This window comes from Halichoerus grypus, chromosome 13 (assembly GCF_964656455.1).
Source record: "Halichoerus grypus chromosome 13, mHalGry1.hap1.1, whole genome shotgun sequence".
NCBI lineage: Eukaryota > Metazoa > Chordata > Mammalia > Carnivora > Phocidae > Halichoerus > Halichoerus grypus.
In genome coordinates, this window is record NC_135724.1 from 2,620,864 (window position 1) to 2,645,203 (window position 24,340).

Here is a 24,340-nt window from a genome sequence, read left to right on the forward strand (position 1 = left end):
ATTCTACTTGATGAATTTTGTGTCTCAAAAACAAACTGGAAATGTCCTTAAAACTTCCTAAAATTCCAGGGCACCTGGGAGGCTCAGTAGGTTAATTCTAACTCCTGGTTTTGGCTCAGGTCAATGATTCCAGGGTCCTAAGATCAAGCCCCACATCAGGCTCTGCACTCAGCATGGAATCTGCTTGAGATTCTCTCTCTCTCCCACTCTGCCCGTCCCCTCTCGCTCTCTAAATAAATAAATACATACATACATAAAATATTTTTTAAAAAACTTTCTAAATTCCTTCCGTGATAACAGAGGAGAAAGCTTTATCTTGTTAGTGTTTGGGGAAAATATATTTAAGTCTTAGAAGAGCTTTCTCATATTGTAAATAGTAAGAAAATGCAAATACAACAAAAAAACAAAATGATGACAAACATAACACACATTATGTATCAAACATAACATATAAAATAAATTTAATATATAAGATTAGACAAATGTGTTAAAAAAAAAAAAAAAAAAGCAAGATGGGGCGCCTGAGTGGCTCAGTCATTAAGTGTCTGCCTTTGGCTCAGGTCATGATCCCGGGGTCCTGGGATCGAGCCCCGCATCAGGCTCCCTGCTGGGCGGGAAGCTTTCTCCCTCTCCCACTCCCCCTGCTTGTGTTCCTTCACTTGCTGTGTCTCTCTCTCATCAAATAAATAAAAAATAAATAAATAAAATCTTTAAAAAAAAAAGCAAGATAAATGCTCTAATATCAATATAATTAAAACATGAATATAAACTTGGAAGATCAATCGTTACAGCCCTGAGGTTTAAAATAATAGATAACCAAAGCCTGGCTCACTTTCAGATTAAAGTATTTCAAATATGTATGCTACACAAAAGGAAAAAACAGTGATACACACACACACACACACACACACACAGATAGTGATATATAGGGAAAAACAGTAATTTCTAAAGATATATATATATTTCTAATGATATATATATATCAATCTGTGATTTGAAAATCGAGAAGCAACTACAGATCTGAATCTCTTCCTTGTGTCTTGTTCCCCCAGTTTTACTGAGAAATAATTGGCGCACATCACTGTGGAAGTTTAAGGCGTGCAGCAGGATGGTCTGATTTATGTCTACAGACATGGTTGTCACAGTAGACTCAGCTAACACCCATCTTCTCGCAAAGATACAATTAAAGGAAAAGAAAGAAGAAAAATAGAAAACATTCTCCTTGTGATGGGAACGTCTCAGGATTTACTCTCTTCAGAACTTTTCCTGTGCATCCCACAGCTGAGTCACCGTGGCGCACATCCCACCCCTAGCGCTCATTTATCTTACAACTGGAAGTTTGTACCTCTTGACCCCCTCCCTCCAATTCCCCCTCCACCTCCCCTGTGGCAACCACAGATCTGACCTATTGTTCTATGAGTTTCTTTCTGTTTTTCTTCTTTCTAGATTGCACATAGAAGTGAGATCATACAGTATTCGTCTTCCTGCCTGACTTGTTGCACTTAGCAAAATGCCTTCCAGGTCTATCCATATTGCTGCAAATTGTAGGACTGCCTCATTTTTTACAGATGAATAATATTCCAAAATTTCTTTACCCGTTCATTCACCGACAGACAGGTTGTTTTCATCTCTTGGCTACTGTAAATAATTCTGCTGTGAACACAGGGGTGTGGTTATCTTTCTGAGTTAGCTTTTTCATTTCCTTTGGATATATTCCCACAAGTGGAATTGCTGGATCACATGGTAGTTCTATTTTTAATTTTTTGAGGATCCTCTATACTGTTTTCCATTGCAGTTATGCCTATTAACAACCCCACCAACAGTGCACGTCAACATCCATCATCTCTTGTCTTTTTGATAATGGCCATTCCAATGGCTAGGAGATGACATCTCACTCTGGTTCTAATTTGCATTCCCTACTGACCAGAGATGTTGAGCATCTTCTCATGTACCTGTCGGCCTACTGACAGTCTTCTTTGGAGAAAAGTCTATTCAGGTAGTTTACCCACTTTTTAATTTTTTTTAAATTTATTTATTGGTTTGGGTTTTTTTTTCTTTTTTGCCATTGAGTTGTATGAGTTCTTTATATATTTTGGATATTAACACTTTATCAGATACATTGACTGCAAATTTTTTTCCATTCCATAGGCTGTCTTTCCACATTGTTGATGGTTTCTGTTGCTGTGCGCAAACTTTTTAGTTTTAGTCCCACTTATTTTTTTATTTTGTTGCCTGTGCTTTAGATGTCATATCCAAAACATCATTAACAAGACCCATGTCAAGGAGCTTTGTTCCTATGTTTTCTTCTAGAACTTTTATGGTTTTAAGTCTTACATTTAAGTCTTTAATCCATTTTGAGTTAATTTTTGTAAGTGGTATAAGATAAGGGTCTAGTTTCATTCTTCTACGTGTGAATAATCAGTACCATTTGCTGAAGAGACTGTCTTTTCTCCATTGAGTGTTCCTGGCTCCCTTGTCAAATACTAGTTAACCATATATGCTTGGGTTTATGTCCGGGCTCTCAATTTTATTCCATTGTTCTCTTTGATGCCAGTAATACACTGTATCTGTGATGACAGCTTTACAGTACAGCTCGAACTCAGGAAGCATGGTGTCTCCTGCTTTGTTCTTTCTCATGATTTCCATGGCTATTCAGGTTCTTTATGGTTCCATAACAATTTTAGGAGTGCTTTTTCTACTTCTGTAAAAAATACCATTGGAATCTTGATAGGTTTGCACTGAATCCATACGTGGCTTTGACAGTATTGACATTTTAACATTGTTAATTCTTCCAGTCCATGAACTGGGATACTTCCAGTCCATGAATGGGATACTTTTCCATTGATTTGTGTCTTCTTCAACTTCTTTCATCAGTGTCTTTTAGTTTTCAGGTACAGATTTTTTACCTCCTTGGTTAAATTTATTCCTAAGTATTTTACTGTTTTTGATGCTAATGCTCTAGTTAGGACTTCCAGCACTATGTTGAACAGGAGTGGTGAGAATGGGTACCCTTGTCTTGTTTTGATCTTAGAGGAAAAGCCTTTACCCTTTCACCATCGAGTATATTGTTAGCGGTAGTCTTATCATATACGGCATTTATTATGTTGAGATATGTTTCTTCTTTGCCTAATTTGTTCACATTTTTTTATCATGAATGCATGTCGAATTTTGTCAGATGCTTTCTCTGCATCTATTAGGATCACATGAATTTTTTCTTTCATTCTGTTAATGTAACATACCACATTAATTGATTTGCACATGTTGAACCATCCTTACATCCCTGTGATAAATCCCACCTAATCATGGTGAATGATTCTTTTAATGTACTGCTGAATTTGGTTTAGCAGTATTTTATAAAGAATTTCTGCATTTATGTTCATCAGGGATATTGGCCTGTAGTTTTCTTTTCTAGTAGTGTCCTTTTCTGGTTTTGGTATGATGATAATGCTGGTCTTGTAAAATGAGTTTGGGAATGTTCCTTCCTCCTTGAATTTTTTGGAAGAGTTTGAGAAAGGTTGATGTTAATTCTTCTTTAATGTTTGGTAAAATTCACTAGTGAATGCTTCTGGTCCTGGGCTTTTCTATGTTGGGAGATTTTTGACTATTAGGAATTTGCTAAAACTTTTTTTGTGGCCTAACATATGATCTAATCTAGAAAATGTCTAATGTGTGCTTGAGAATAATATGTATTCTGCTGCTGTTAGTTAGAATGTTCTGTATATGGCTGCTAGGTCCATTTGGTTTATAAGTGTTGTTCAAATCTGCTGTTTCCTTATTGATTCTCCATCTGAATGATCTGTTCATTGTTGAGAGTGGAGTATTAGAGTCCTCAATGATTACTGTTTTACTGTTTATTTCTCCTTTTAGCTGTTAGTTTCTGCTTTATATATTTAGGTACTCCCATGTTGGGTGCACAAATATTTACAATTGTTATATCTTCTTGATGTATTGACCCCTTTATCATTATATAACAACCTCCTTTGTCTTTTTTTTCATCATTTCTACTTTAAAGTCTATTTTGTCTAAAAAAATTAAAAATAGAAAGGAAGGGAGGGAGGGAGGGAGGGAGGGAGGGAGGGAGGACGGAAGGAAGGAAGGAAGGAAGGAAGGAAGGAAGGAAGGAAGGAAGGAAGTCTATTTTATCTGATGCAAGTATAACTACCCCTGCCTTTTTTGGTTACTATCTGCTTGAAATGTCTTTTTCTATCCCTTCACTCTCAGACTATGTGTATCTTTTCAAAGCTAACATGAGCCTCTTGTAGGCAGCATATCACTGGGTCTTGTTTTGCTATCTACTCAGAAATTCTATGTCCTTTAATTTGAGGATTTAATCCATTTACATTTAAAGTAATTATTGATAAGTAAGAACTTCCTAATGCCATTTTGTTAATTGTTTTCTGGATCCAATGTTCCTTGTTTCTTATTCTGCTGTCTTTTTTGCGCTTTGATGCCTTTTGGTATCAGTATGTTTTAATTTCTTTATCATGCTCTTTTGTGCAATTACTATAGGATTTTCCCTTATGGTCACCATGAGGCTTACATAGACTACCTTAAACTTGTAACACCCTATTGTAAACAGATAATAACTTCAATAGAATTCATAAATTTTACACTTTTACTTCTCCTCCCTCTCACATTTTAGGTTATTGCTGTTACAATTTATATGTTTTTTTATACTATGTAACAACAGATTATTGTAGTTATGGTTATTTTTCCTAACTTCTCTTTTTTTAAACTTTTAAACAAAAGTTGTAAGTAAAGTGCACCACTATTACCATATTGCAGAATCTAACTATGATTGCATATTTACCATTACCAATGAGATTTATGCTACTTTTTAATGTTTTATGATGTTAATTATTGTTCTTTTACTTCCACTCAAAGAAATCCCTTTAGCATTTCTTGTAAGAAGATCTGGTGGTAATGAACTCTCTCAGCTTTTTATGACGGGAATAATGAACTCCCTCTGAATATTATGATCACTTTGACTCCAATACCTCCCCAGTCTGCACATAACTGTATTTAAAATTTAGCTCTTGAATTAGAAGAAAAAACATTTAGAGTATAAGACAGCATGTCTAGTGAAATACAGTCCCTAACATGCAATAAATTTCACAATATTCAAGTTCAGTAAAAATTACTGGTGCTTGGGAAAAAAAATTACTGGTGCTTGATACCAAGATACAATGACTACTTGAAATTCATATTGTGCTCTTCCACACTTCTGAGCCTGGGCATGCAGTGGTAATGGGTATGCAGAGGAAGTGAATTTTACTGACCACAACTCTGGTCTAGAAGTCAGAAGATCCAGATTCTAGTTCTACCATGAGTACAAACTAGTTGTATAACCTAAAAGCAACACTGTAACTCTTTCTAGAGCCTAGTTTTTACATCTGTACAAATGAGGAATACAGAGAGGTTTTGGAATGACTTTTTTTAGCTCCTATACAGCTCTAAAAGTTTTTATGACCATATGGTACCATACCACCAACAGTGCTTCCTTAATATGCAGACTAAATGACTTGGTACAGTCGTTTTAATGCATTCTAATACTTTCCTAAGTGACAGTCTTAGTCTAAATGACATATTGTGTTTTAAGTAACTAGGCTGAACTAGAACAGCTGATCTCCCAATGAAGTCAAATATTTTTAACTAATCTATGCTAAAAACCCTGCCATGTTTTTATCAAAATCTGTCCCCCAAAGGTTATTAAAGTCACGCTTTTCTACAGAACCCCAAGGAGCTCAGAGTCTGAAAGAGACAGACACAAATATAAATAATAATGAAGTTAAGCATGAAAATATTTACAATATTTTACATTTTACAATTTGAAGCCACCCTATGAATCATTTCCCTCATGTATCTCATTCAGCCTAGACCAAAGAAGAGTTCTGCCTCCACTAATTCGGTCCAAGTTTTGATTCACAGGCATCTGTGAAATCAACAAGTAAAATGTACCCCATTTTAACCTTGGAAAATGTCTGTGGAGTATTAGGACTGTAGTTGAACTCAACTAAGGGCTTACAAACTTCAAGTCAAGAAACCCACAGATGTTTAATTTGATTAATGGCAAACTGAAAAAAACTGGTAATTTGAAGGTAACTCTCAAGCATGAAGGATAATTCTAGGGCCACTAAATAAATGTTGAATTTGTCCTGACTTTCAGAGATTTTTCTGCATTTCAGGTATAGCACAAACCATTGAGAACCTACAGATTATAGTAAATATTAAATACACATTAAGTAAAACTGTCTGTTGCTTTGCTTTATGAGCTACCAAAAAGTGGACAAGTACATCAAAGTATTCTAACCTCCCATGGGAGCGTTGATCAGTTTCTTGGCTTTGAACAACTAATACCGCTAAGAATCATAGTTCCTTGGAAGCCTAGTAGATCTTAGACATAAAATCATCAGAGAAATGATACTTTGGGGAGGATGACCTTTTACTTGCTGTCTGTTTTGGAATTTTCCACTTCTTCTATAGTCAATTATGATAAGTACATTATTCTAGAAAAGGTCCATTTCATCTAAATTTTCAAATGTGTTAGCTATTTGAACTATAGCTAGCACATTTAGCTATATTCTATTATGCTTTTACTGAACTATAATCAAAGATTGTGTCCTGCACAATGTCTACTTTGGAAAATTTAAAGTTCTTCTATATCCTAGGATTTGATCAACTTTCTGTCTCATGTATATTTAAAAGAGTATGTACTATAGAGTAAAAGATTCTATAAAGCTATAAAATAACCCTTTTTATATGTGTACTTCAAATTCTCTTTTAGTTTCACTGTTTAGTTAAATTGATTGAATTGAGGATCTTTCACTATATTTTACAATTTGAATATTTCTCTTTTCTTCTAATTGTTCTTGGTTTATATATTTTATGCGATGCTCCTAAATAAAGATTCATGATTGTTGATCATCTTATTAGCAGATTATAATTTATATTAATCTAAAATATCTCCCTTTATACCATTTAACCTTAACTTATTCAGTTATACTTTAATGTTAATTTTGTTCATAGACTGGATTATCTTGCCTAAGACATAATGAAATACAGGAACTGCACAAAAATAAAAGTTTTAGCACAGAATTTAATGAAGTTTCTTTAATTTTGTTTGGCACTTACAAAAACATTTTTCTGAAGATCCTCATAAGCAGTATTTTCTTTTAACAAAATCGTACTTTACCTTGATTATAACACTGAGCCTAAAAAAAAACCTTAAAAGCTGGCAATTTTTCTTTTCAGTCCAAAGATTAAAGCAGCCATACAATAATCTGTTACATACTACATAGAGATCTTAATATAAAAATAACAAAAGGCACTGCGTATTTCACATAAAGAACACTTTGATAGTTCTATTGAGGCAGAAATTTTTCTTCAATGAGAACTTACATACTAATACCTTCACTTGTATACATCATTTTTTCCTTAACCAAGAACACAATTTGAGCAGTAGTTTAGACAGAACTAGGATTTTCATTTTGATTGTGGAACATTCTAGGCCATAAAGCAAAAATGCCAAACAAAAACTTCATTAACACCATGCTTAAAACTATGTAGACCATAATATTTATATAATCCTTGTACGGTACAAAGGGGAAAAGAATCTTACCTACGTCAGTTATGAGAATCGGCTCTTGCAAAGGAATATCGGGGACTGGAACGTTGGCCTTGCCGACTCGAACCTTTGCAGGTTTACGCTGGTGCCTCATCTTTCTTAACTCCGTGTGTTTAAAGTGAGAAGCAATGTGAGTCTTCCTATGGCCTGAGGTTCGAAACTTTTTGTCACAGTGAGGACAAGCAAAAGGTCTGACCCCTAATAAAAATAAAAAGACACTGTAGAATTATTTCAAGAAAATACATCTCAACAACTAATGCCAACATAAAATTCCAGTACTTTAATACTGATTTGAATATTTATCATTTCATGCTTATAATTTCAGGGATATTATAAATTCGACTTCTTTTCCCTTGTTGGCATACAGTGCATATTTAGATGCAATAAGAGCATTTTAAGTAAAAAAGAACATTTGTTAACTTTGCATTGTAAAATATTTAAACCTTAAAATATTTAAACATTCAGTCCTTAAGAATACTAGAGTGTGTGAGACTGCTCTCTCTCTCAAACCATCGTCTGCAAACTGGAATAACAGCGCCTGCCTCCAGGCTGGTTGCCGGGAGCGAACGCACTCAGGTCAAAATAGCACTTAGCACCTCTGAGCATTTAGCAAACAAGCAGTGAACAGTAGTTGTTATTAGTTGTAAGTAATGCTGCTGCTGCTGATGACAACGACAGTAATAATTTCCTCTTAACAATTCTCCACTATCAATTCGCTTTCCTGAAGGAAATTTCCTTCACTTACAGTTTCATTGGTAAATGAAACTGGAGAGTCCTAAGAAGGGCATATAACAAATCTGACTCATTTTAGTGTTTTCAAACCCTCATCCACATGGTCAGCTCGGCCCAGGAACCCCAGGTTCGTAGGGGAAGTTACTGCTAAATGGGTATGGGGTTTCTTCCAGGAGGGAGGGGCGATAAAAATGTTGAAAACAGATAGTTGGATGGGTTGCACAATTTCTGAATAAAGCGAATTCTGAATTCACTTGAAGAGTAAATTTTATGATCTGTGAATTATATCTCAATAAAACTATTATAAAATTACTGCCTAAATATGAACATTTTCATGCCTTGATGCTGATTACAAAATATCCGAAAGGTAGAGTAGGTGTTAGGTTTTCCCTCGCTGCCCAAGCCTCGGCACAAATGCCCCACCTGAGGCGTCTCTTCCATAGGAAGGCCTGCCTCCTCTACCTCCAAGCGTGGCTGCCCATGAGCACCGTCTCTTGGCTCTTCCCTAAGGGGGACTGCTTACTGCCTCCCTCATTAAGCCATCAGCTCCCTGAGAATCAAAGTCCCATTGGCTCTCTCTTTACCAGCATACACACACCCAGAGCCTCGCCTCTAGAAGGTAATCACAAATACTTATGAAAAGAAGGAAACATGAGCCCTCAAAGTGTTCCGCTACTGTCCGCAGACCACGTGAGCCCGTGTCCCCAGAGGACCCCCGTGGCACCTGTGTGCAAGCGGATGTGCACTTTGAGGCTCCCCGAGGTGGAAAAGCTCTTCATGCAGTACTGGCACTTGAAGGCCTTAATGCCCGAGTGTGTTTTGATGTGAGCGGTCAGGGTGCTCTTCACAGCGAAGGCCCGGAAACACTGCGGACACTTGAAGGGCTTCTCGTGGGTGTGAATGCGGATGTGGCGCACCAGGTCGCTAGGCTTCCGGAACTCCTTCGTGCAGTAGGGACACACATGCCACCGGACGCCATTCTCCTCACGGATTGAACCTGCAGCCCAATGAAAAACACCAACAGCCCCGCTATGACACCAAATATGAAGGCACCTGAATGTCCTTCTAGGGCTAGATTAAAACTATATATCATACCTATGAAAAGCTATATACGTTTTGCCACAGCAGAAGATAGATGATCAATTATGAAAAAAGTTGACATTTCCATGATCACTGAAATTATTGAAGACTATGATTTAATCTTGCAGAAAATCTGGACAGTCCCATGAGAACACAGATCAGAGTCTGTGAGAGGTAAGAGCGCTAAGTGGACAGGCAATATCAAGCAACAGTTGGAGGCGCAAACTCAGTCTACTGTAAATGTGAATAAAAGCAATGTGAGCAAATGACTCCAAAATTAACTCAAAGAATACTAAGAGAAGGAAAGAAGTTGGAATAAGCATTGTTTGAATCTATCTGATGTCATGAATAAAATGTAATACACGTGTAAATAATTAGATGGTGAATTTTCATGCTGTAAAAAGGCACTCAAATAGTTACGACAAAGAAATAGTACATATGACATATACTAGTTCATGATCAAATATAAAAGACTCTTTTGTAACTTCAAATATTATTATTCAACTTTCAATCAGGCTTAAAACTATTCCTATCAGAAGAAAAATCACAAGCCGAATTTATGGAAATATAATAAATGATTTCTAAATTACAAAAATTTTAAAAACAAAATTCAGCAGGATCACTTTTTATCTTTCATAATTTTTTATTAGATTTACTCATCTGTAGTTAAACAGACATCTACAATGAGGTAAAGAATCCAGTTGAAATTACACAGATTTTGGCCAAGTTAATGAAATTCATCAGAAAATATTAGCTGTTTATTTAACTGTGTCTGTACGGACATAGCTTTATTGGGGGGAAATCTTTTATTTGCTTCTCTATTATTAGTAAATGCAAGGAATTTTCCTTATGTTAAGTGAATCTATAAGGAAAGAAAATATTTTCCCGAATATAATGCTCTTTTCAAGACTAATTAACATAGGAAACGAGGTTCGGTAAAGGAATAAAAAAGAGCATTTTTTGAAAGCAGTCACACAATGGAAACCAGGACAAACCACAGGGAAAAAAGCAGGAAATAGGGGAAGTGGCTTTAAAAAGGAGAGAGAGACATTTATTTTATGGTGATATTGTTCATATTACAGAAGTCTGAAATTTAAGACCGTTTAATACCAACAGATAAAAATTAAGTCATAAAAGTGTAGTAATTATCTAATGGTCTTATAACAAATCAGAAAAGCAAGGTATAAAAAGGTGGGAAATCCCCTTGGGAAACCCCCACCCCATCAGGTTTTTTCCGGGCAAAAATGAAAATTTTATCTTTAATTACCCACGATGACATAACATAAAACTGTCACCAGGCTCTAATTATTTTTGGGAATGGACTGGAACAGAAATTAGACTAGCAGCCCTGCAGATGTCTCCAAATGTGGCCCCCATATGTTTTGTTTGGCCCACGCACTATTAGAAAAAAAATTAAATCCAGATATTCGACCCTTTGACAAATTGAAAGATCTGGAAAACCACATCTGCATTCCTACACGGCAAATTTCCCTGGTGCTGGGCAACTGCCTTCTTCTTCCAACATATTAATATATTTAAAAGGAAAAACATATATGAGAATCATCTTCAAGATGAAAAGGCAATTACTAAAATTTAACATCTAGTCTTAACTTTTAAAAAACTGTCTAAAAACAGGAGGAGCTGAATAAACATATCTCATACAACATCTGACTTAATAGGAAAGTAATAAAATCAGTCCTATTACAATCAGGAAAAAATCCACTATCACTGCATTGAATTTATCGTATTCTAATGATACAAGCCAATGAAATTGGATAAGATACAGAAATATACAGTATAAACTATAAGGAAAAGGTAAAATCATTATTTACAAATGATATGATTATATGCCTTTAAAAACCTAAAACTAAGAAATAGGCCCACATTTTAATACCCGGAAATCAACATCATTCATATCTAACAAAATCCAGAAGAAAGTTTTAAACTACTATTAAAATATGAAAAAAATATAGAAAAGATCTGAATAAATGGAAATACACACCCTATTCTTTGTACAAAGACATCAATTCTCACTGGTTAACTCACTTATTTACAAATACCAATAGGATTTTTTTAAAAACTAGGGCTCTGGAACTTTAGGAGACAATTCTAAAGTACACATGAAAAAGTAAGTATGTGACAATCATCAAAAACACCCTTTGAAAACAGTGTAACTGGGAGGACTAGGCCTGCTAGCTACGAAGGCACACCACAGGGCCACCAGCACACAGGAATAAGAAGATTCATGCCCAGAACACAGTCCAGACACGACCCACACAGAGCTGCGGGTATAAAGAATGGTGTGGTGGCATGGTGCTTAGACAGAGGGGTGTCTGTCTGCAAACAAAAAATAAAACTGAGTCAAAGATTTAGCTTAAAATATGAAAGTAGGAAAGTGCTAGATAAAAGAGGTTACTTTCCATAACGTCAGTATCAGAGTCTAAGTATTATACAAGTCCAAAATCGTGGCACATTGACAAATTTGGCTATGGAAATACAAAACATTTCTCCCTTTTAACTCAAAAAGACAAATTAGAAGAGAATATATGCTCTCAAAATACTGTCATCCTTAATATATTACAGCAAATAAAAGTCAACAGTCAGCCAAAAAGAATAATGCAGGTGGCTCTTTAACATGAAAAGCTGCTCAACCTTTGACTTCTTTTAAGAGAAATGAAATTAAAACTACAATAAGAAACCATTTTTAACCTATCAATGAGTAAAAGGGATCCCTAGATTTGGATAACAACCTGTTCAAAAGGCTATGAGCAAACAGGCACTCCACACAGTGTTGTCGGGAACATAAATGGACACAACTGCACGGGAGGAAAATCAGCAATATTTACCACAATTTTTTAAGTATGCATGATTTTTTTTTCCTTTTTATCAAGCACATTAGTGATACAAATAATGGAATCTGAATAAGATCTGTGGACTGGATCAATTTTAACACCCTGATGTTGATAACTGTCCTATGATTATCTAAGATGGTATATCTTGGCCTTAGGAAATACACACTAAAGTATTTAGAGTCAAAGGGATTTTATATAAATTTATTATTGTTTGTATTAGCAAAGACTGCAAATAACCTAAATAATTATTTATCCATATAAGGGAACAATCCCTAGACATTTCATAAAAGATACCAGGTAGCAAAAAAGTAAACTGCAAAAAATACATACATATACAGTATGCCCCCATCCTGCTAAAAACCAATAGATACATAATATATAATAACATGCCCTTGCTCACTTAAAAAACAGAGACAGCCCAGTAGCTGCCCAGGCCCTGGGGAGGGGTACGTGGAGGACAAGGATGAACAGGGGACTGTTCACCATACACTGTTTTAGATCTTTTGAATTATGTGACATGAGCCAGTTTCACCTATTTAAAAAAATAATTTTAAAATATATGTATTCCTTCAAGCAGTCAGTTACCATGTATCAGGCACTATTCTACACGGCTTGCATGGATTTTCTCATTCAAGTCTCTCCCATTTATTCTGTCACTGCCCCACTTCAAAGATGACAAAGCTGACATTTTATTTTGTTAAAAGATTTTATTTTTAAGTCATCTCTACACCCAACATGGGTCTCGAGCTCACAGTCCCAAGATCAAGAGTCGCAGGTTCCACTGTCTGAGCCAGCCAGGCGCCCCTAAAGCTGACATTTTAAAGGTTAGCTAACTTGCCCAAGGTCAGGTGCCAGTTAATGGAAAAGTCAAGGCACATACTGAAGTCTGTAATTCTAGAGTCTGAGTATAATTTTCTCAGAAACGTCTGTCCTCCGGCTCTACTTGAAGGAGAGCGTTTGCGGTGCCCCAGGTGCCAATACAGGCAGACTCCTGCCTTGAAGGGGCTCAGGTGTGCGGACGGCGCCACACACGTGCTGAGACAGGGACCTGCACTCGTGTACGTGGGCCGACACCGTGTGGATTCATCCCATAGGGTAAGAACACTCAAAAACGCCTGCATTCGAGGGGCGCCTGGATGGCTCAGCTGGAAGAGCATGCGACTCTTGATCTCAGGGTTGTGAGTTTGAGCCCCACATTAGGTGAAGAAATTACTAAATAAATAAATAAATAAATAAAATCTTAACCAAAAAACAAAAGTCTGCATTGGAAAGACAGCAGGGCCTGGACTGAGGTACTTTTACCAGGCAAAGAAGAAGCAAAAGCCAGGTATGAAGTTCCGGAAACGTAAAGTTCACAGTGGCCAGAGTGTGAGATGTCAGGTGGGGACGAGCAAGAGTTAGAGCTTGAGGCGGACAGGGTACGATGCTGGAAAACCTTCGTGCCGTGAGAGGTTTGCAGCAGGAGGAAAACAAATGTATCCGAGACATGTCCTCCTCGTTCTTCAGTCAGGCTCCACGCAAGAGCAGCTACTGGGGACCAGCCAGCTCCGTCTTCAGCGTCAGCTGTGGCCGTGGTGGAGAATGAGGGTGACAAAAGGACAGGGACCCAGCCCTGCAGGCGGGAGGCAGGACTGAGTGACAGGAAGACACCTGTGGACTGTTCGGTGGGACCAGAGGGCACCCACTGTGCTCAGAGAACTCTAAGTTCAGCAGTAGGGACGGAGAGAAAGGCTCTTCTGGGGCCACATCCAAGTGCTGGCTCAGACACCAAACACAGCGTCCTGGCTGATTCCCAGCAACTAAAGATTTCCCCAGACGCCACAGGTGCGTGCAGAAGCTCCAGCCCAGGGGACAGACAACGGCAGTCATAGAAAGTTGTCCTGCTTTCAAGCAGCAAAACATCAAGTTAAATATAAATACTCAGACCTAACTCCTGTTCAACAGCAACTAATGAGGGAGACGCTCCTATCCTGGGATTCAGGTTCAGACGCTGGATCTCCAAAGAGAGAGACCTTCGAATGAAGTAAAGCAGCCAAGTCTTCCCTTACTCCTTGTCACAGAATTTCACTACATGGCCCAAGTCCGGTTGTGGTGGCTGTTGTTGGCATTCTGTCAGCAGTGGACAGAAACCCTGAGGAGGAGGTCTGCACCTCTGGATCCTCAAGGCCGCGGACTCAGCTGGTGGGTCACGGTGTGATGCCCAGAGCAGAGGAGGCTGCAGGAATACTCGAACGAGAGCTCGCTGCGGGAACCGTGCCTTCCAAACTGGAGGAGTCGAGCTGCCGCATCTTACAAACCCATCAGTGTGCGCACTCGGCAGTCATGTGTCCGCGCCTTCAAGTGGGTGTCCCTTGCACGGCCAGTGATGGGGTTTACGGGCCACAGGCCACCAGATCCTGTACAGGAAGGAGCCGTGCGACCACTCACTTGAAATCATACACAAACCAAGACACTCTGTTGACAAATGAGCCCAGTAGAATTGTGGTGTCAAGTCCCACAGTCGCCTGTGCTTACCAGCACTGATCGGGAGCATGCTGTTGACTTCCTGGCCAGATTCTCTAAGCCGGAAATGGAGTGGGGCGGCACCGGTAGCTGGCGGGACGAAGTGAAGAATGGCAGGGACGCGCCGGTGGCAGGTCGAGGCTCCCGACTCAGGACGGTGAGGGCATCTCCCCAAACATCATGGGTTTGCAGGACCACTTCGCATTCTGAAACTGCCTACAGTGCTCTGGGAGCAGCAAAAGCCAACAGAGGCCATTGTGCCGGCTGTTACGAAAAACTGACTTCTGATGGACTGAGTTTGGAAACGAGGGTGAAGGTGAAGCCATATTTGTAGAGACTACAAACAGCTGCCGTCACCGCTGGGCACGCTCCAGTCTCCCCGGAGTTACGCTGGCTTCGCGGCTGAGCCTCAGTCGGACGCTGAGTGCAGGGGCGGGGGGGGGGGGGTACACGCTTTAGGCAAGTGCAGGTGGCAATACGGCTCTCTACAGGTTTCCAGAAGCTCTTCCAGCATCTCACGGCACTCCCTTCTCAGACGGCATTTCAAAAGCCACTGCTCTGAGATAGGACAGGAACTTGAGTAACGCCCGCGTTCGTTCTTCTCGGCGGAGATCCGAGTTCTCCGAAACTGTTGCTCGATAGGAGAAGTTCTCGCTGTTGAACCAACATGTCCTTCATGTCCCAATGGCTGCCCTGGGTCACGGGCATCTGGGGCCTTCTGGTGCAAAAGTAAGGAGCAGAACCGCTTCCCTGCTTTCTAGATTTGTCTAGGCGCCTTTTCACTGAGAATATTCTGAATAGAATATGAGATCCATCAGAGCTTTCACCACCTGAGAATGGTGACCAGTCCGCAGGAAGCAGCCATGATCAGTTACGTACTTAGGAGACAGCTGGAATGCTGGTTGTTAACAGTAAACACCCAGCAGAAAGAAAGCAAGCATTCAGTGAGGGATCCCCTAACTGCCGCTCGTGGAGAGGCTTAAAATCTTCTTAGAAAGCCTGAATTGGCACAAGATGAAGAAAGGCAAGCATGTCCAGCAGAAGGAAGGCGAGCTACTAGATGTGCCAATGGGACCCACAGAGCTTTTTGCAACAGAATGAGAAACAGTGTGTCGGCTCCAAAGTTTGTCTGGCCTGCTCGCAGACACTCTTACCAGCTCTCACTGTCCCTCACAAAGGGACACTCTCAGAAGGGGGCTCCCACTTTCCTCCATTCCATGATTCCTTGCCTGTTCATCCCAACCACCCCAGAGCACTCACTTCAAAACTGAAGCACAAGACTTCCAGCAGTTCACGCCCTTTATCAACCCGACTGCGGGCAAAGGTAAGGCACAGGACTCCTTGTTGACGCTACATATGGTCCGGCCCCCGATTCATGCAATTCTGGCGTGCTGCTCTGTGGACAAACAGCCAACCTGCTGCTTCAGAGAGGAGTTCCTTCGTCTTCCCGCAAATAGTTGGTGGAAAAAGCTGAAGTCAGAGCAAGCAAGGTGCAGAAGACGTTACCAAGGAACAGTCCAGTATCCAGACCTTACTGCACAGAGGATGCACTCTATCACCCGCTCAAAGCTGGTACAGCTCCAGGGAGGCAAGGACGGACCAGTGGGGTCCATTGATTTTGTTCCTACATACAGCACCCCTGCGTGCTTCCCACAACTTCAGAACGCGCCCGTGACCGGACAGACGCGTGCAGTGCAGGCTTCACCTACAGGTGCAGTGACCCTGGAAGGGAGCCCAAAGTGTTGGGTCTTCAGAAAGAACACCGACCCTCCCAGGTAGCTCCAGCAGTAAGTCAGAAGTTTTGGAAAGCGCTCCAGAAGCCTGACACTAAAGGTCTCTAAAATGACTCAAAGGTGGCCCTCTGTCACGGCTGTTCTCCCTATGCCTGCCAGGGAGCTCAGTTAATCATTTATAAAGAAGGAATTTTTCTGTGCCATTCACACAGATCTTTTTAACCCTGCTTTGAGCTTCCTGCAGGATATGCATGATGACTTTTTATAAAATGGGCTTGATTCTCCCCAAATACAGATAACTGACAAGAGAAGTTGCTTACATGTCAACTCAAATTGTTGCATATAAAAATGCTGTAGAAGTATGAGGGGAATACAATAACCAAAAGTAATGTTTTCTAGATAGCATTTCTTTAAATTGTTTTAACACCAGTATACATTCTATAAAACAGAATGGTTTTATAATTTAACTGATTCAAAAGTAAGTACTGGTGTTATCCATTTTTTAATAAAAAAGTGTATTTTATTAAGTGAAATTGAAAAAAAGAATATTGGCCAAGCAAATTCAAAAATGTGTCATAAAGAAAAAATACAGGAAAAGAAGAGGGAGAGGGAAGGGAAAGAGAGAGAAACTAGAGTAACATGGAGGCCCAGATGGAAGACATGGTTTGCTTCCAATCAATTACTGTGATTTACCACTTCAGAGATTAAAATAGAAAAACATATGATCATAACAAAAGAGAAAGGAAAGGCATTTGATAATATTCAACATAAGGAAGAAAACAAAAAACTTCCTTGGTAAACCAACAATGGAAGGCAGCCTCCCAAATCTGAGAGGTTCCATGAAAAGCCAAGAGTAAAAAGCCAAATTCAACTGTGAAACATTAAAACCATCCCCCGTTCAAAGTTAAGATGAAAGTGGACCACTCTCCATACCTCTACACAACACTGTGGCGTCAGTCCAAGCCAATGTACCAAGAAGAGGAAAACTGTCATTATTTATACACAATATACTATCTGCATGGAAAACCCAACATAATCTCCAGACAAAGTGCTACAATTAACAATAGAAGTTAATTGGTTGCTGGATTCATAATCAATATACAAAAGCCAATTATCTTTCTATATACCTATAACAAAAACTGCAACATAAAAATAGTTTACAATGACAAAAGGATAAGGTGAAAGAACAAATCTGAGAAGACTTGCAAGAGCTTTATGTAACAAAAGACACCAAGAGGAAGAGAAAGACGTTCAGGGACATAAAAAACACTGTATTTTAAAGATACCAGTTTTGTCAAACCAAAGACCAAGATAATACAAAAGAGAATGAAAAATAAAGACCCACCCTACAGATTTTAAGAGCTATATTAAATAATGGAGACAGCCTATCGATCTCCCCATAGACAAACAGAAGAGTGGGGCACAACTGAAAACCCAGAGCTTAGACACACACAGAGACAGAAACCACATCTCTAACAAACCTGGTATCACATATCAGAGAAGAGACAGATTTTCCAATACATGGTGCTAGACAACTAGTTACCACACAGGAATAAATAAGATTTCAATCCCACCTCTTAGATGTAAAAATAAAGTCCAAATAAATTAATGAATTAAATGTGAAAGGCAAAGTTCTAATACTTTTGTTAGAACACATGGGAGAATTCAGGGGCGCCTGGATGGCTCAGTCAGTTAAGCGTCCGACTCTTGATCTCAGCTCAGGTCTTGATCTCAGGGTCATGAGTTCAAGTCCTATCACTTAGTTAAAACAAAACAAATACAGGAGAATTCAATGTAGGTAAGGAGAAATTTCTTACATGAAACACAGAACACACAAACTATAAATAGAAAGACTGAAGAAATAGAATAGAAAGGCAACCATAGCACAGAACAATAATGAAATTCATAATGATGATTCTAAATCATCAAGAAAAGGCAAAGTTATGAAGATCACACTCTGGTCTAAGAAGATAAAATCCTTCTGACCTTTAGAAAGATTTTCATACAGAACAGTTATACCATCAAGACAACTGCATTAAAAGTAAAAATTTCTATTCATCTGTTCATCAAAAGACATCTTAACGAGAGTGAAAAGAGAAGCTATTTCTGGAAAAGGTATTTGAAACACATAAATGACAAAGAAATAAGATCTAGACTATATACAGAACTTCAACAAATCAGTAAGAAAAAGACAGGATCTGTGTGGAGACAGTAAATGAGCTTTCAGGCCCCTCCTGAAGTCTCAGAGGTGTTACAGGGGATCCTTCAGTTGTGCTCTTGTAACCAGTGGGTGGTGTTTTCTCTATGCGTGACTACAACCAAATATACCCTTATCTAAACTTCCGATTTGCATAAAATGTTAGTTATATATCAACAGAATTTAATGCTAGGAATTTCTTAAATAATTGTTAATATAGAAAAACACACAAAATGAAATTGTTACAATGATCCTTGGATCAGAATGCTCTCCTGCCTCATGGGACTCTCACTCAGCACTCATGTGCTTCCCTCCGTTCCCATGAGTACTTGGTTCTTGTCCCTCCAACTCAGTGAAGCTCTTACTTTCTCACTGTGGCCCACCGACTTCTCCTATCTCAAACTCAGGGCACATCTTTAACTAACAATCGCCTCTGTGGCCTCTCAGCCTTGTCTCTGCTGTGCGTTGCCCACGCACTGACCCTGTGCTGCACCATAAACACCTTGGAGCTAGCTGTCCTTCCTAATACTTCATACGCACTGTGTTATATTTACTACTAATGCATACTCAGCTCCAAACCAGACTACCACTAAAAAAAATTAAAGGCCTTAAGTAAAAACAATATTTATATTTAATTATTAATGACAATTCAAAACAAAACCTAAAGAAAACCTCATAAATTCTATCAAAGAATTGTACACAAATGAGATAAATTATGGAATTTTCAAACTTAATCCAACTATACCCAAATGAATATGAGTCTTTTTAAAGTTTTCTATACTGTATTATATAAAAGCATAAAATAATACAAAATAACAAGTAATTTATCTGAACTATGAATACAGAAACCTTTATTCACAATATAGACCCTCTAAAGAGAAAGAAAAACAAAAATGGAAAGAAAATATCAGTCTCTTAAATTATTCAAAGTAGGTATAAAAGTCCAAACCTGTTCATGCACTTTATTTTTAGAAAAAGTACAAGGGTTGCAAAGGTCCTTACCAAGAATGACTTAATACTTAATTCTTTTGCAGCGATGAAGGTCAGGATTTACCAGAGCCCCAGGCACTTTCAGGTCACCAGCAGCAGAGTAAGAAAGCAGGAGGAGAGCTGGTACACAGACCTAGAGCCGACACTCAAGGGTAATCAGCACCGCTTCCAAGGCCAGTGACCCAGAGCCCATGGACGGCACCCTGGAGCCCACGCACGGCAGCAGGCCATGAGGATGCCGGCCTATCGCTGCACAGAATAGGAGTCAAGTTCGGGCTACGTTTTCCCAGTCATACTCTGGCCTAAAAAGGTAAAATCTCTGTGGCCTTAAGAAAGAGTTCCACACAGAATAGGTATACCATTGTCATCCTTTAAGGAGTAAGTCACCAGCTTTCCAAAACACCTTTCCTTGTGATTTCTAGAGAGCCAATATTTTACCGCAATAAATTTCAAACTTCGTGAAGTTTTAATAATGATTTATATGTCACAAGCTATACGATAAATATAAAAGCATTTGTTAAATTTTGAATCAATATACAAAATATCTCTTAAAATAACAAAACAAATTCGACTAAAACCTTCTCACTAAACTAAGGAAGCCGAATAGTGACAGCTTAAATGGGAGAGTGTGTGCAACCTGGGACGTGAAATCAAGGTGAATTCAAAGCTGCTAAGGAGAGCTTATGTTCACAGTCTCCTCAGGGCGCCAAACGGCCCTCAACTCCCCTTGCACAGCTAGTTCCAGAAACAGTCACTACATTAAACGTGTCCTGCTCCCTGAAAAGCTTCAATCAGAAGAAGTATCTTACTACAGAAACGCATCCCCAGTTATTCTATCATGACAAGTGAGGGACGACTAAGGAAAAAAAAAATGCTGGCTCTCAACTTGTACTGAGGATCACATTTGATCTAAAATTCACTAGAATTGCATAAACTTGCTCAGTAGCCTGTGCAGGTATTTAATCTCTTCAGGCATTTCAAAAATAAACTGACATAACCTCTGCAAACTCTAAAATCAGAATATTCCATATTAAAATCATGGGTACGTTAATGGTAACCGCGTTTTGAAACCACCATCTATGCTCAGGGCACAAGACAAAGCGCAGCGGACCAGGATGGAGCGTGCCTGACCCTATCCCCTAATCCCTAGCCCCTAACCCTAACCCTAACCTAACCCTACCCTAACCTAACCCCTAACCCTAACCCTAACCCTAACCTAACCCCTAACCCTAACCCTAACCTAACCCCTAACCCTAACCCTAACCTAACCCTAACCTAACCCCTAACCCTAACCTAACCCTAACCTAACCCCTAACCCTAACCCTAACCTAACCCCTAACCTTAACCCTAACCCTAACCCTAGAAGGCTTCATATCGTGAATAAAAACATGTGGAAAGGATGCTTTTCCCCTTCTTTCCTCTCTGGACACCAGGAATCCCCAGATGATAAACCGCTTCGATTCCATCATCCCGTGTTTCACTTGGGGATGAGGGAGCAGATCAAGGGGAAAACGGGAGTAGAACTGCCATGTTCTGTGGGCAGAAACAAGCATCTCACAACCACATGTTGACACTGGGAAGAGACATGCTCAGAAGAAGTGTTCACAGAGATGAGAATGGTCATCATTCCATGCTTTGCAGCAAGAAAGCATTCGCTCCCCAGGACACCTGGGAGAAGCAGAATAGTCAGTCCCTAAGAAAACATTTCTAGAGAAACGCTCTTGCCCAAAACACAGAAACTGATTTCATTCGGGAAAGATGTAGTGATGCCTGGCCCCGTGCAAGAGGCCCATGGGGTATTCAGAGACGAAGAGAATGTACTGGGCCATACACAGTGCACACGAGGGACTGTAGGGTCAGAAACATTCCAAGTGCAGCGAGCACCGAGAAGAGGAAGGGCAGGGCCCAGAGTCTCCTCCAGGTGCTGCCCTTGTTCTATGACCACAGGAGCTCGCCGAGACAGGGGGAGACAAGGGGAGAAGGAAGATGCTCCGGCACAGAAAGCCTGTGGGAAGGATGGTCCTTGAGATGCGTGCCTGTTCGGACACCGTGGGAGCCCGGCCCCCTTACGTCAGGAGACGGCAGTGCGGTGGCGAAGGAAGGGACAAAAATGGCCAGAACGACCCAGGGATGAGCCCGGGGGACTGTCAGGAGGAGACACCGATCACAGGGAGAAAGGCAGCCCAAAGTTTACGATGGTCGAGGTTTTTAAATATCAAACAAATAGGTTGATACTATTAGAACATTCAACAAACATCTCGCCCTCAAAAGAAAAAATAAGCAATATGCCCTCCAAAACGTGTAAACCTTAAAGCATATTAAAATTACCAGGTAGAAATGGTGATTTCTTCTTTATAATTTTTTTTTCTTTTTTATCCAACTTCTCTGGGCTTTCTTGATCTTTTTCCTGCTCTGCCTCTGTGGAGTGGGTCTGCTCACTCGAAGCGTGAGGAGCATCTGGATTCTGAACCTGCGCCGAGGGCGTCCTGGCATGGCTGGTGTCGTGAGCGTGTGCTGCAGCTGGAATTGAAGACAGCCCACTGTTTTCTAAGGCTTGCTGAGACAGAACAGAACTAACAGGTTAGGAGGTGGGAGGCCCAAATCTGCCTGCCAAAATCAATTACAGAGATGCAATAAGGCTTTGCCCACAGAACCCTAATTCTGCCCTACTAGCTATAAAAGTCTGCACTGCCAACCATCATTTATAAGCTAGACTTCCAACTCTTTGAAGTTGAAATGTCCCTTCTGAAAACTGACAGCTCACCTCCACCCAAAATACGGTATGGTAAATTAAAAGGACTTGGAATTAATTAATTTGACGTTTAGAAATTTTACCTGAGACCTCTCTGGTTATCTCTAAACAATCTGGGAATCACTGTGTTAAGTTACAGTGGGTTCACCCTTAAGACCTCAGCTGTCATGCACCCCGAGATTCTTTACACCCACTGGTCACCCCAAAGGTACAGGTAGGTGACAGGTTAGTTTTTACAGCTGGTCACTAAATCGGGAGGAGAAGGCAGGCCAGATCTGTTTGTAAATGAAAGATGTGAGGCTAAAGCTGGACTGGCGTAGAAAAATCAGAAAAGCGTGCCCTGCCCCATTTCCTTCTCCTCCTCTCCCACAGGGGTGTGGCCCATTCAAACGCTGCTAAGAGAGGTGGCTTGACTTTCTCCAATAGTTACAGGAGATATAAGAAAGTTCTGAAAGGCCTATTCTTCTCAAGTAAATCACTTAGAGAGAAAATTAAGTTTTAAACCTTTTTTTAAATTTATAGATTAATCATTTAGAATTCTGCACTGCCCATAAGCATATTTTGTTCCAACAGAATGTTTTCAATTAGGACGAATATTTAATGATGATTCCTTTATTTGGACAAGCCCTGTCTATTTATTTTTCAGTCATGGTACCCGGTCTCGCACGAGCACAGACGAGAGCAAGAAGGTGCGCCTCACCTGCAAAATGTCCTGGTTGATGCCCACGGTGATGCTGAGCTGCTGGCCGGGCTGCGGGGGCTGGCTGGACTCCGCCGGCCCCGGCTCTGAGAGCTCCAGCAGCTGCTGGATGACGTCGGTCACGGCCTGGGAATTCTGCTGGCTCGACGCAGACGTGACATGGACTTCCGTCGGCTGGAGAGGTAACGTCTGAAACAGCGTGGCCTGAAACGCAGCAGCATTGCCATTGAAAATGTAAGAAGTACGTTAATTTGTACTTCAATTTAAAAGAAAAAAAAAGGAAAGGAACAGGCACATCTTCCTTAGGAGCATTAAAATCTAACAATATCCCAAACACAAATTTTAAATAAAACGCCTCACTGATTTTTACATTAGGCACAATATGGGCTCTTAAAGGAACATACTGAACGAACGGTCCCACTACACGTTCCAAAGATTTCCTGAGTGATCAGCTCAAGGTGGGGGTGTGGGCTCGCAGGCCTCACCTTCCCGCCTGTCCAGTAAAACACAGAAACAAAAGCGTTACAAAATAAAGAAAATAAGAGAGAAACCACTGTGGCCAAGATAATTCAGGAAATTTCTGGAAAAGAGGGGCACTGGAGCATAAATGCTCGGGAAAGCCAGAGCCAAGAACATCCAAGGAGAGAGCGCTCTGATTGCCCAGACACGCAGGAGCCTGAAACGCCACGCGGCAGACAGTGGAGGTGAGACGCAGGGCTCTGTGTGATGCGTGAAGGCGGACCCAGGACACACAACTCAGGGCCGACCTAACGCACGGGGATTCCTGATCAGGAGTTAGGTGAGGAACCATCCTGAGCTGCCAGTATTTTGAGAAAAGAGAACAAAACACAAGCCGTAAATGCGAACATAAAGCTCGGGAACCAAACCCTAACGAGTTTCCACGCCGGTGGAGGCAGATGCTGACAGCACAAACCACCACCCAGCCAGCTCACGAGTGCACGCTCACTCACGGTGCGCTGCCCCGCGCTCACGCTCGGCCACTCCCCACCAGCTGCGAGGGGGGAGAGGTAACAGACCTAGGCGGGGCTCAAGGCTCCCACCAGAACCCGAACACTAGTGTGGGAGTGAGCGTCGTCCAATTTTACACAATTTAGTTCCACAGAAGGCCACATCCTCAGGAAAAAATTACCACTGTCCCATCAGACGTGGAGAAATAT

The 24,340-nt window shown here is 40.3% G+C and overlaps 1 protein-coding gene across 10 annotated transcripts in view; it reads right to left on the minus strand.

Annotated features, from left to right (window-relative positions):
* The window catches only part of ZNF236 (zinc finger protein 236), a 107,968-nt gene that overhangs the window by 52,659 nt on the left and 30,969 nt on the right, over positions 1-24,340 (minus strand). For all 10 annotated transcript variants that reach the window (XM_078060163.1, XM_036093751.2, XM_036093755.2 and 7 more), the window contains 4 exons: positions 23,163-23,366; positions 22,039-22,267; positions 9,081-9,353; positions 7,619-7,822 (listed from right to left, as the gene is read on the minus strand). In XM_078060163.1, coding sequence (XP_077916289.1) covers positions 7,619-7,822; positions 9,081-9,353; positions 22,039-22,267; positions 23,163-23,366 — 910 coding nt within the window. The remainder of the gene's footprint in view (positions 1-7,618; positions 7,823-9,080; positions 9,354-22,038; positions 22,268-23,162; positions 23,367-24,340) is intronic.